This window comes from Sceloporus undulatus, chromosome 1 (assembly GCF_019175285.1).
Source record: "Sceloporus undulatus isolate JIND9_A2432 ecotype Alabama chromosome 1, SceUnd_v1.1, whole genome shotgun sequence".
Lineage (NCBI taxonomy): Eukaryota > Metazoa > Chordata > Lepidosauria > Squamata > Phrynosomatidae > Sceloporus > Sceloporus undulatus.
In genome coordinates this window covers 24,435,065-24,449,049 of record NC_056522.1, presented here as the reverse complement: position 1 = coordinate 24,449,049, position 13,985 = coordinate 24,435,065, and the positions used below count along the sequence as shown (strand labels likewise).

Below are 13,985 nucleotides of genomic sequence, written 5' to 3'. Positions count from 1 at the left end.
TTATTTTTAAAAAACTGACATCAAAATATATCACCAAAATGAGGTGACAAAGCCAGTGATCAATCTTACTTATCTGTGGTTCAGTACAAAGTCCTAAGTACATTGTAGTAAATAAGAGAAGGAACTAAATGGGCTAAAGTCAATACCATAATCTGTTCAGTTATTTTTAATTTAGTCTCAACTCAAAATCAATATAGTACAAGCAACAGAGGGATATTTCAGCCCACTAATATAGAAATATAAATTTAGTAATAATAAAATATTAGTAATAATATTAACATGTTCAGAATTTTAATGTATTTAATAGTACTTAGCAGTCAATTTTTAATCAATTTCATCTGTTTTAAAATCTATTTTATATATGTCACTAATATTTTTATATTTTTAACTTAAAAACCTAGAGAAGATAAATGAAGTATGGCCCTTGCACACTTCGCCAACCTGAAAAATGACTTTTGGCAGTTGCTCTCCCCTTCACTAATAAAAGATATTACATTTTCACAACCTGGGCTGATTGCTTCCCAACTTTGGCTGAACCCTCCTGCACAACACAGCCTCCTTCACTCCAGTAAAGTATGCTCCTGAAGTTTGGGTAACCTTCTGGAAGCATATAGGAGAGTGAACTGCAGTACATGGAGGAAACATGGAGGAGTTATTCCATTTTATACAAATGGTTGTGCTTTTGACTAGTGGCAAAGCCACCACTGGATACAGTCCAGGAGGACTTGGATGATACTTATTATATAGATCCATTCCCTTCTGGATACTATTTTCCTCCATGTCAGTGATATAAAACGCCTGGCTGGTACAGAGCTATAATTTCAATGCCACAGCCTCTTCATACTTGTTAACTTGTTATCACCAGGGAAGGGTCTTTAAACTGACAAGATTATCTTCCCAGCCAGACTACTTACTTCTGCTTTTCTGCCTTGTACTGCTGTGTACAGTCATCAAACAGCTTCTGGTTCATCTCCATGAACAGCTTCAGCGCATTGTAGATCAACCCATGGATTGTCCTACAAAAGACAGAAGTGGCAAACAATGAATGAATAACTGAATGAGCCTCCACAGCCCATTGGGTAAAACTGCTCTCCCATGGAAGAGATTTAAAGGCCCAGTAACATGAACTCCCAATACTTCACAGAGAGAGAAAAACAACACTTAAAACAGTTTCAAATGTCAGCACACCTGGTAACAACCATACATGTGGATTAACTCCTGCTATTCAGGCCAGGCAGAATTATGGGTCCTTAACCATTCTTTGATACTTTCATTTGTTACATTTATATTCTTCAGTTTTTCTAATGAGCCCAAGATGGTATAAATGGCTTTTCTCTTCCTCTTTATCCTCACAAATATCCTTAATACGTAGATCAGAAGAAGACGGGCTCACAGTCGTCCAATGAGATTCATAGCTCGGTAGGTCTTGAACTAAGATCTCCAAGCCCCACTCCAATACTCCCACCGTTACCCACATAATTCCTGGCTCTTCTTCCCATAAAACAGTTAAAAGGGAAGATAAAAGTATGTAAGGATAAAGATATATACAGAAGACTAATGCTACTATTGCAAAGTATACCACACGCGGGATGTGGACCGTAGAGATGAAAAAACATCACATGAATTTTGCCACCTCAAAGCTGGTACGAATGTTTCCTTTTTCTAAAATAGAAATTAACCTTCACGTAAGTAGCCAATACATTATTCTCAAATCAGAGGAAGTAGCCATCTGAGGGATCTATCAAACTTAGATCAGATTAAATGAGGGGTAAAGTCCTACCGACAATGCAATTAAGAGTGGACCATCAGTTCAAAACTCGCTCCCAAAGGCAGCATTTATCTACTTTTGAAGCAATTTTTCTGATCTGTAGTGTCTTGTGAATGCAAAGTAATCACATGCGGCAGCTCCCCTAATGAATATAATACTGGAGTGGGGCTTGGAGATCTCAGTTAAAAACCCTTTTTTTGTGGTTTGTTTAAACACCACCCACCACCCCCCCCCCAGAGCCCCCCCCACACCCCAACCCCCCCCCACACCCCCCCACCCCCCCCCCGGTGTGTGTTGGGGGGGGGGGGGGGGGGGAGCTATGATCTCATTGGACAAAACCATGAGCAGTCACTGCTCTCATTCTGATCTACGTATTAAGGATATTTGTGAGGATAAAGGGGGAAGGGGAAAAGCCATTTATACCACCTTGGGCTCATTAGAAAAACTGAAGAATATAAATGTAACAAATGAAATTATCAAAGAATGGTTAAGGACACGTAATTCTGCCTGGCCTGAATAGCAGAAATTAATCCATATGTACGTCAGTGAAAGCAGCTCTTGTAAATTGATCCATGATATTTGGCAGCCTGGGCAGATGCAAGGCATCATCCGCGAGGCATCTGGTCAATATGGAAGTTCATCTTTTCCCCCAAGGAAATTGAGAGAAAGGAAGCAAGTAAAGTTTCTGAACATTTATACAGACAGCTGTATAAATGTGTAAATATGAAAGACTATATACATGTCCCACTTGTGGCATTTCTTTTCAGAGGGATATGAAAGTTTTGGACAGAGCTTCAAATCTGTGCAACATGAGAGAATTCATCTTTGGCATAAAGAATGGAACAGGACATAAGATCACCATGTATCTTCCAAACATGCAGAAGTATTTGTTAACAGAGTACACCCCTAACTCTATGATCTAACTAGCAGATGTAATAGCTACTAGGAAGGCAACTTTCAATGATGTGAAACAAAGGGAACAGTTCCAAGTGGTTCCGAAAGGGCTGTTGTTAAAGTGTTGAAAATCTATCAAAGATGAAAAACAGATTAGTGACAACTATATGGCCCTGAGCCTTCCAGTTTATTTACTTTTGTTCCTCGACAGAAGAACAGGAACTCAGAAGACCCTTTAAGTTGTTTTGGGTCCAGCAGGGTGCTCATCAGTAGATGTATATTATACTTAGCCTACCATATAAGTATCAGGCTTGGCCTGAGTTTTGGGGACAATCACAGAAAAATATGTCTCATTAGAGCAATGCAGTTCTGATACAGAATTACTGAAGGTCCACTGGATAAAACCTTACCCAAGGAATTATATCCAGGGATAGTCTGATAGTCACAAAATAGTTAATACCTTTACTGGACAAACCAAAAAGGCACAATATACATGTTGTAAGCTTTCGAAGCTTCACTGGCTTCTTCATCAAGCAAAAGGTATTCAAAATCATACAAAGAAAAAAAATGACAATATAAGTCATAGGCCTGCTTTCTGTCAAGATGTTGTGGCTGTGGTCCTCAGTTCAGATAGTATGGAAGGGTATTCATGCAGGTAGGCCCCTCCTCCTTCTGGCCATATGGGTACTGGGAGATTCTTAAATTCCTGGAAATAAACCTTACATTTAAATTCCATTAGCAAGACAAAAAGCTACTGCCTTTGAGACCCAGTTTGTCTCAAATCCTGTGAGGTTTGCAGATTACAGTCATGTGACTCCTCCTAGTCTGAATGGCAATGAAAAATTATTCATGGATGACTCCTTCTTATAGTCTGAAGTTCAGTGACATGACAGCAAAACTGGTGGCGAATGTAAAGAGACAGTAAAGTTGCCCATCCTCCAGACTGAGCAAGCAGTTAGAACAAATAGCAACCCCTACTTTTTCTTCTGTATGTGCTTGCTTATTTCTAGCAATCATCACTGACACTCTTCTCTTTATCTCCACGCTAAATCTCCATGCTAAATATGTGTAGAAACTGGACTTGGCACTTCCACTGGCACAGCATCAACTTCCCACAATGGAAGAGCAAGCCAGAATTCTCTCATCTGTACTCGCATTCCTGGCCAGCACATAGAGAAGTGACTTACTTGTTCCAATGACTTTTAGAATTCTTGTAGAGTGCTGGAAACATGATAGGGAGGATTTTGGCAGCATTGTCACTGATCAAACTCATGATGTATTCATTATTCCAGTAGTACAATGCCCTCTCTGCAACCTGTATAAATAGAAGACAAGAGATTTCTTGTAAAGAATAAGTCTGGATTTTCATTGTCACATGCTAAAAACTGTATATATTCACCCAATCAAATATCTAATCTGTTAGTGAAAGTGTGGGGAATTTGTGGCTCTTGAGATGCTATATGACTCCAACACCCATCAGCCTTACACAAAATGGCTTCTGCTTAGAGACTGTGGGTGTTGTAGTTCAGCAAACAGTATATGGAGGACCATTAGTTCACCAGCCATTACCAATGCACAATCTAAGCATTAAAATAAATTCTGAAAGCACAAGATTCTCCCCCTTGTAGTAAGACTGTATGCCTCACTCCCATCTCTTGCAATAAAGGAACTACTCTCCAATTTTTGTGAAAGAAAATAACACACACCGTTGCAGTTTTTCATACAAAATTAATACTTTTTCTAATATAGATATCAATCTATTAAATCACTAAAGGTCAAATATGAAGCAGCTCCAGAAATTCTGACTCCTCCACTAAGATGTCTCAAAGTGAGGAGGAAGAGGAATACATTAAATTGATGATTTGCAAATCTAATACTTATTTCCAGTTACTGCCAACCCCAACAAGGCTTACCTCAGCCCTTGCCTCATCCTAAAGCATAACGTAATGTTAGAAATGAATTTCTTATTGATCAAGAACATTGTCATAATTGATCAAGAGCATTGCCATCACTGCATCATTATTATTTTAGTCTTCCTCACTTCACCTTTCATTAGAGCTCCGCCCTTTTTAATGTGCACTTTAATGAAAGAGTTGTAGGGTTTCCAGCCAAAGCCAAATAGGAAAACTGGTTAAATTTCTGGCAATGAACCATCCTAGCAAACTACAATTTGCACTACAAAAGGAAATGTGGACATAATGGTGGGAAAGAGGGCAACATAGCATTCATTCTTGACCTGACAAGTCATGATTTATTGAACTGAAATATTGTCACAGAACTTGGACATTATGTTGGATTATGAATTCCATAACTACAACTGCCTAACTACAACTTTTCACAGCCACAACTGACTCATTTTCCAAATGAATATCCTTGGAAATCTCAGAATTTCCCTCTGAATGTCAACTGAATACTAAATTGTTGCCTCATCTTGAGTTGTGAACCTACCTGGAAGTGTGGACTGGAGACACACTTGGCCAGCTGCCTGAATAGGGGCTCCATAACCTTCACAAACTCAGAAGGCTCAATGACATCCAGTATTTCTTCCAACTCATTCAGGAACATAACCTCCTTGGGACTATGTGTTTTCGGCCAAAACTTTAGCAAGCCCATAATTACCTACAACATAAAGAAAGCAGATCGAAAGTATTAGAGATAACAGCAACCACCTCTATTGGTGAATTTGTCTACAGTCTTTTAAATCTGCCAGTATGTATCTTGAGGAATAATGTATGCGGAAGATATACTTGCAGAATATCTCACATACATATGTACAGGAGAGGCCTTTTCTGAAACAGGAAGTGAACAAGAAATGACTTCTGCTTGCTTCCTGTTCTTAAAAAAGACCTCTCCTGGATCTAAAAAGGCCCAGGGGGCCTCCCTATTTAGGACTCCCCCTCCACCGTTTTCTTCCACAGTTGTATATCCTTGCTATACTGCATCATTATTATTTTAGTCCCCCTTTTCTTCTGCTACTTTCTACACATTCCACCCACTTTCCCCCACTCAACTAGTTTTAAGGAGCCATGGCAATGTAAAAAAAATAGAATAAAATACACAATCAGAAAAAAAGGCAAAAACTGTGATGTTACTCTGCATAATTAATGCACACATCCACTTTCTTGGGTAAAATATGTTTTCAGAGCAGAAATTATGACCTGCCCTAATTATATATTGTACTGGTAAGTGTGTTCAGACAGCAACACCAAACCAGGTTGTTGCACAAGATTGAGCAGGTGGTCGCTTCTGGCTCTCCCCACTTCTTCCCTTCACCATTTTCTTTAGACTATGGTTTAAGATCAAAAAATAAATATTGTTTCATTTCATCTAATGGGGAAAACTCTGATTTGTGCTTTCTTGCAAACCACTATTTACTTGTTAAAATCACTGAAGCTACTAACTGCTTTGCACTAAGGCAACAGAAATGAGAGGGAAAAGTACCCAAGCCTGAAATAAATTTGCTCCTTCTTATAATTCCAGGCCATAATGTGATGCTGCATGTCAATGCCTCTTGTGCCTTTCACTGGAATGCAGAAAAAGAACTTGGAAAAGTTATTTTCTAGGACACCCCAAGATTCCTCCAGCCAGTGTGGCTACTTGCCACATTGGCTAGGGGCTTTTGGGAGTGGTGGTCCAATAACTAAATCCAACTGTTAGTTGCAACTACAGCACACACCCCAAAGCAATACAAACGTGGTAAATATATAATTCCATTGGCTTAATACATTTACTTCAACTGGAACTAACAGCCCAATTTAGCTCCATCAAGAGCATTTTTTCCAAGGTCTGTTAAGGTGTGATCTACAATATGTACTGCCACAGAGTAATGAACGAAGTGTCTCATGAAAACATAGTAATTTCACTGAGAAAGCAAGAAACATACACTTTAACTGATTTAACCAGTATATTAATCAACTACTGTACAATATTAAACTATGGAGCACACTTTTAATCAGCAAAAAGCCTGAAATTTGATATATATATTATTATTTTAAAGATTCGTTTGGTTCAGATGTCTGACTGTTAGCAAATGGTTTAAAGAAAGAATCTTTCAAACAATACTCACTGTACTGTTTTTTTTTCCCTCTAGCTTTTGTCAGATACCTCAAAAAGTCAGCTTATATTACCATTCTGGAAACAGATATAAATTTTACAAACAGATTGCCTAAACAATCTTAATCTGAGATATAGATAATTCTCTAAGCATTCTGCTACTACTTTGCATCCTCAGCATTTTTTCTGTATGTTTACTGTGGTACCATCACTCCACATTGTTTGGATGAAAGAATTGCTCTCATTTTTAAGTCTGATTTTGACATTAATATTGCCATAAAATATTTTCCCTTAAACAAACCTACTTAATAATGCAAATCCTACAATACATTTAGCATAAGCACCTTGAACAAAGGAATTTTTAGGCACACATACTCCTTCAAAAACCCATTTTCAGTCACTTGCTAACACTGGCCTGTTACTGCCAAAATAAAGCTGCTTCGGGACTCTTTGGAGGTATGCTATTTAAATGATGCATAGGTCCTAAGAGTCCAGAGGTCGTGCCAAAGCCACACTCCATTCCTAAGCACTGGAGTGCAGCTTTGGTGCACCTTCCAGATTCTTAGGATGCATGCATCATTTAAATAGCATACCTCCAAAGAGACCCGAAGCAGCTTTATTTTGGCAGTCTGTAACAGGCCACTGTTATTCCAGTTTGGTTTTCACAAAGGCTGAATAACACACATATCTGAAGACAGTCTGCTGCATTAACTGAAGCATCTTTTTATCTTGACTTCTATGCTGTCTTCAGATCAGTCAGAAACACTCTGCGTTGTGCCAGCCCTGACTGTCAGGTCACAAGTGTGAAGTTCAAACCAAAGGCCAGAATCTATTGGGAAACTTCCACTAATTGGAACTGCTCCCATCACAGGAAACAAGAAAGGGAGATCTCCTCTCTCTACTGAACCCAGTCATCCCCTAAACTCTCTCTGAAGGACAGGGAGACCCCCCCCCCAAGTTGGTTTCCAGGCATGCTAAGGACTGCAGGGAGGAGGGGAGAAGAAGAAAGTTCTGCAATGTCAGACCCTGTAATCAGCAATGTGAAGCCTTTGGGTTGGCCAGATCTCAATGAATCGTGAGAGCCTCGCCTTCTGCTTTGGTCTGGCCGTGATGTTTTCCTTTGGAAGGGGAACATTAAAATCCCACCTGCTCCTTGACACCTGTATGCTTACACTGTAGGATTCAGTCCAGAAATGCTTTATTGATAGTTGCAGACTACAGAGGCTTTATGATATCACAGGCACTGCGCCTGTCTCTGTCCTTCAGCAACTCAAGACAAACAGTCCCTCTGGCAGCCATTCTCTTGACGTCCTACAATCCTTGGGCACTTAAATCCATCTTTATCACATAGTTGATTGCTTTCCCCCTTACAGAGGTTGGGAAATTCCTGCTCTGCAAAAAGTCCCTTTGTCTGTAGCCTGAAAAGAGGGGACAGAAGACAGGCTACTACTGTTCTCTCCTGGCATCCTGAGAATGCTGGGTCTGCCACATTGGCTGATATATCCACTTGTCAGCCAGGAGTAGTTTCTGGCTCGACAGTCACCAGGTGGGTTGCTGGACATGACCTCATCTCACCTGGCCAGTAAAACCAAGCTGACTGCCTCTATTGGCTTCTCTCTGCTCAGTCATCTGGCCAGTTTTAAAAAGGCTACTTGTTGCTGGCCAGCTACTGTTGATTAGCCTGCTCAGACAGGCAGCCAGGTGAGCTACCTCCTGATTTCTCCAGCTTGGCTGGTCCAAATGGTTCCATCTCACCCATCTCACCGGGCCAGAAGGCTTGCCATCCTTCCAGACTCCATGATCAAGGTCTATCCTGGTGAATCCCTTAGACTTGTTATACTAGCCAGGCCAACAGTACATCCTGCCTTCCGCTCTTCAGACACCAGCTCAAACCATCAACTCAGGTTTAATTCTGGATGGAGCCATCTCTGGCCCCACACAGGGACATAGCCAGGATTTTGGGAAGGGGGGGGGGGTCCAGACTAAGTGCCACCATTTTGAGAGGCTAAGAGCCCCCCCAGACACAAAAAGGGGGTTGAGCGTTTACATTAGAATGGCACCACTTGAACTTCCGTTATGGCTCCGTGCTGCTATGGAATCTTGGGATTTGTAGTTTTGAGAAGCTGTTTGGCCTTCTCTGTCAGGTGCCACAACAAACTACAAGTCCCAGCATTCCACAATATGGTGCCAAGGGCAGCTAAAGTGGCATCAAACTGGATTATTTTTTTCAGTGCAGATGCAAACTGAGTCCTTCCTCTGAAGGCGTTTACATCAGATAAATTCAGCTCGATAAAGCAAAGCGCAGCTGTTCAAGCAATGAGTGGCAGCCACTCTGTTCATGCTCAGAGACCCTCTGCTCATGCTTTGAGACACTGCATTCCAACTTCTGAGCTGAGCTAAGAACCCAGGCTGCATCCACACAACATTTCATTCCCACTTCCAAGAGGGATTTTTAATTCCAACACACACACACACACACTCTACATACACACATGCACACAATTTTTTAATTCCAAGACTCATCTATCTATCTATCTATCTATCTATCTGTCTGTCATAATTTTAAATTCCAAGACATTATACCTTCCTTTCTTTTTATAAAAAACAAACCCCTTTAAGAGAATCCTATTTTGAGAGAAAGGCAGGGTATAAAATCAATAAATACAAAATTATTGTGCAATAGTCCATCAGTGCATGGCTTGCATTATAAGACTTTCTAACTTTAAAATGTTATACATTTAAAAACAATTAAAATCACAGTAGGCTCAGAGTGCTACAGAATCATGGAATCATAGTTAGAAGAGACCCCTAGAAGGACCATCCAGTCCAACCCCATTCTGCCATGCAGGAACTCCCAGTCAAAGCATCCTCAACAAATTATATAATGGAGGTGTCCATCTACATTGTAGAAAGATATACTATAGATTAATGCTATGGAAAATCACCACCTTGAGTCTGTATATTGGGAGAAAGGCAGGATTTAAGAAAATAACAACAACAACAACAACATCTGGGTATTGTAGTTTTGTGAGATATTTAGCATTCTTTGTCAGAGAGCTCTGGTGCCACAACATACTACAAATCCCAGGATTTTCCATAGCATTAAAGTGGTGTTGAACTGGATTATTTCTGCAGTGTGCACCTTATTAGACTGCAGTTCCCAGCAGTCTGTGGTGCTGCTGGATGATGGGGCCTGCAGTCTAGCATTGCCTGGAGCAGAGCCATAGGACTCCAGAGCCCCAATTCATCCTCTGGCAGAATTTTGGGGAAACTCCTTTAAAAAGACAAAAATAAGGAAAATAAAAACTCCTTGCAAAGTAAAACCCAGAGGTCTTCCAATGGACTTTGCTTCCAAGGCAGGAGGGCAGAGAGGCCAAGATCTTTAGATTGAGTCCTTAGGTTAATTAATTAATCCTAGAATCCTAGAGTTGGAAGAGACCCCAAGAAGGGCCCTGATCCAGTCCAACCCCATTCTGCCATGCAGGAACTCTCCATCAAAGCATCCCCATTGATATGCTGAAAAGGGGCCAACTAAGTGTATTTTATTTTATTTTTCTTTTAAAAATGAGAAAAAAACAAGGCTGGAAGGAGCAGAAAAGGGCCAAGCCTTGATATCTGGACCCCAGAACATGCTAACTCCCAGAATTCCATAGCCAAGAGCCACAAAAGAGTTAAATCGCTGCCAAACCTGGTTATTTCTTGAGTGTGGATGCAGCCTGATGCAGCTTCCTATCCCTCCCTCGCTCCCTCTCCTCCAGGGCTTTTTGGCCCCTCCCCTCAGGCCCCGCAACAGAAGTTTAGGGGCGGCACTTGGGCTCCTCCTGGCTTTGCCAGGGCCGGGAGGAGAGCCTCCTCACCCTCCCATTCTTCCACCCTCCCTCCCTCCCTCCCCCCCTTTCTCTCAGCCTCCCTGCTCCCAGTGAATTTTTCCCTCTAGTCCTCTGTGCTTTTGATGGAGGGGACGGAGGAGTTTTAAAGTGCCTTGATTCACCTCCTCCCTCCCTGGAAGATACTTTTATTTTGGCAAAAGCACAAGGGAGGAGGGGGGGAGGAGGAGGAGGAGGAGTGGAAGCCAGACTGACTCCTATGGAAACGAAAGGGAAAGAGCTTGGTTTGTCTTTCCCCCTTCCCCTCTCGGAGCTCCGTGGTTTTAATGGAGAGGAGGAGGGGGGGGGAGGAAGGAGCTTGAATGCCCCCAGGCCTGAAGGGAGGGGACCAGACCCCCCAAACCCCCCCCCAGCTACGTCCTTGCCCCACATTTCTGTACTACATACAGCTGAACAATAAGCATTTTACAATGCATCCAGAATTACAAGCATTTTACAATGCATCCAGAATTACAAAAGCACAAAAGGAATACTTACCGGTTCAGTCAGACTGCTGTCTTTCTCCAAGAACTGCACGACACAATATGCCAACTGTAAGAGGGTAAAGTACAGTCAAGGATTTTAGGGACTATGAAAATAACCCAGGCAGACAAGCAGCCTGTGTATGGCATTTAAGCATTTATAATAAGTCTTTTGTTACAATAATATTACAAATGGCAACTAGCTGTATCTGAACTCACAATCCTATGTACATTTACTTGGCAATGAATTCTATCACAGGGTTCATCTCTGTGTAAATAAGCACAAGATCACACTCTGCACACACAGAAATCCATATATGAGTATAAAATATTTTTCTTTTTACAAAGCATGTTGGATAGCATGCTTGACACTGCACAAAGAGAAATCCAATGCCTTTCTTCTGCCATGATCCACAACCCCCTCAAAACCCACCTGCCTCATGCTGTCCTGCCTAAAGAAGCCATTTAATGGGAAATTCAGCATGATGGAGGAACATATGACCATGTCCCTGTAGCCAAACACACAATGGTACAGGCATCTCCCAGGACCTTTCAAGGATCTTCCATAGATCCTGGAGGATGATATCGACATTGTGTGTATGGCTACAAGGACAGAGCCAAACCTCCTGATCTCCATTAAATGGCCACTGTTGGGTGGTCTCAGGATGAAGGAGGAGAGAGGGGGCATAGTTGAGCCTAATAGAACTTTACATCCCATCTCCTGATGCAGACTACCACCCATCTTATCAGGTCAACCTGCAAAAATGCATTTATTATGGAAAAATGCATATTTTGATAATGTAAAGTCAAATATTTGTGCAAACTTTTTAAAAAATGCAAACTGGTTCAGAAACAGGACAAATTGAATTAAGAATTGGAAAAGTAAGAATCTGAGCAGAATGGCTATTACAAATGTGGCTGTACAGATTCTGCAGTTTCAAAAAACAGTTGTAAAACTGTTGCAGGATTAAATAGGCAGCAAGTGAGGGGCAAATGCCCTCATATCTTCTTTGTAGGCCTCACAGAGGGATATGCCTGGCACCTGTGTCAACACAATATGGAACTAAGCAGGACTGTGGTTTGATCCAGTAGGACTCCTTTTATTTTTCTGATGTGCCCTCATTAGTTTTGTTGAGAACAGCTAATAGGTTAACAGAAAGATAAAGGCAGAGCTTGGAAAAAATAATTTCTGGACAAGTGGCCATTTTGGCTAGGATAAAAGCAAGAGAAGAGACAGACAAATGTCTTTCATTGAGGGGCTACACATAGATTGTTAACAGAATTAACTTTTTACCTGGGGGTGGTAGACGCTCAGAGATTTCACTTTGTGTAATGGTAGCAAGACCCGGATAAGAAACATTTTGTGTTCTTCCTTCAAGGGCAAAGCAAATCCATTGATTATACTGAGGAAAACAGAGAGAATCATCAACATCCAGAACTCACATGCACACAAGTGTGCATGTACACAATGCTGTTCTCAAACCCCACCTTGCTGTTGCCACATCATCAGGATATCCTGCAGGAAACATCTGTAAAGCTCATGGGGGCTCACTTAAATAGTTCATAGCATGCTTTCTTGGGAATAACTCCTAGCAGTATTTAAAAAATGGAAACTACATTTAATTGTTTGGGGAATAGCCACCTATCCCTGCCAAGAAGCTTCCAGCAGAATGGAAAGAGAAAGAAATACCCTTACCTCCCTAAAATTTCTAGCAGCTCTGCAATCCCATTGTGGTGCTCAGTTTCATAGATGAATCTAAAACAGAGAAGAGTTAGTGTCAAATACCAAAATTCAGCAACCATGAAACTAATCTCCCAAAGACAAGGGCTACTAATTCAAAACTCTGAAAGTTTCCTTTTTATAATACAAGTCCCAGAATCCCTCAGATAGAATGACCACTGGTCATCATGTCTGGGAGATTAGATCCAAAATGGGAACTATTTTGTAGTCCAAAAAAGAACATTTCCAAACTTCAGCTGATATGTATTCTATACATACTACATGTTCACATTTTGTTCCAGGAAAACCCAAGACACACACACACACAAATAATATTTCTGAGCATGAAATACTGAACCCAAGAGAAGGCTGTAAGGCTGGGTGTGAACAGGGGCCATAAACAGAACTATTGGGGGTAAGGGAATTGCATTGGACCTCAATACACTGCAGCTTAACAACTGGAAGAACTGCCTCTAATTCTTCTATTCAATACTGCTTACCTACAGCTAAGATTTGTCCAGGAAACATGAGAATATATGGTTGCTAAATTGATGCCTTACAAATGTTGCTTTTTCCCCATTTACTTCCAAAATTTACCCCTGCAAGTTGTTTTCACTCTGCTCATATCAGTGATTTCTCAAGAAAAGGACAAGAATCTAAGGAAAAAGACAACTATTTTCCCAATCTCAACTCCACTGAAAAGTGATGAGCAGGGAAATGATGTAAATTCATAGGGTTTGTTTGTTGTTGTTGTTGTAGTTTTGTAGGGAAATATTAAGATTACTCTACAGTAAGAGGTGAGGCCACCAACTGTCTAGCTGAAGATTCTATATCCAAGTTTATTCTGCAAAATACACAATAAAGAAACTAAAGAAGCAAAGTGACTCCACTACAGACTGAATTTTGTTGATTTTTTGTAAATGCCACACACTTTAAGATCACATCTGACAATTCTGCTAAATCAAGAGTGGCATGTGAAGTCTGGTATTTTTTTGAGGCCACTGTCACTTTGCCAAAAAAAGTGGCACTGATAAAATTCAGCAACACAAACACACACACACACACACACACACAGCCCTTATTGCATTCTTTTCTGTTGTGGAAAGAGATACTCTGGGCAACACGAACTGCCATGCTATAGTACGGAAAGGCACTCTGTATCCTCAGGCAACAGAGAGCTGTCAAATTTGTTCTTAAATCTT

At 40.9% G+C, this 13,985-nt stretch overlaps 1 protein-coding gene across 4 annotated transcripts in view; it reads right to left on the bottom strand.

The window, feature by feature from the left end:
* The window catches only part of PPP2R5D (protein phosphatase 2 regulatory subunit B'delta), a 70,904-nt gene that overhangs the window by 16,443 nt on the left and 40,476 nt on the right, over window positions 1-13,985 (bottom strand). For all 4 annotated transcript variants that reach the window (XR_006102219.1, XM_042452491.1, XM_042452473.1 and 1 more), the window contains exons 8-13: window positions 12,760-12,819; window positions 12,358-12,466; window positions 11,080-11,133; window positions 5,111-5,281; window positions 3,850-3,977; window positions 915-1,016 (exon numbers count right to left, since the gene is read on the bottom strand). Coding sequence is in view for 3 of the 4 variants with exons in the window: in XM_042452491.1 (XP_042308425.1) it covers window positions 915-1,016; window positions 3,850-3,977; window positions 5,111-5,281; window positions 11,080-11,133; window positions 12,358-12,466; window positions 12,760-12,819 (624 nt within the window). In the remaining variant the exon portion in view is untranslated. The remainder of the gene's footprint in view (window positions 1-914; window positions 1,017-3,849; window positions 3,978-5,110; window positions 5,282-11,079; window positions 11,134-12,357; window positions 12,467-12,759; window positions 12,820-13,985) is intronic.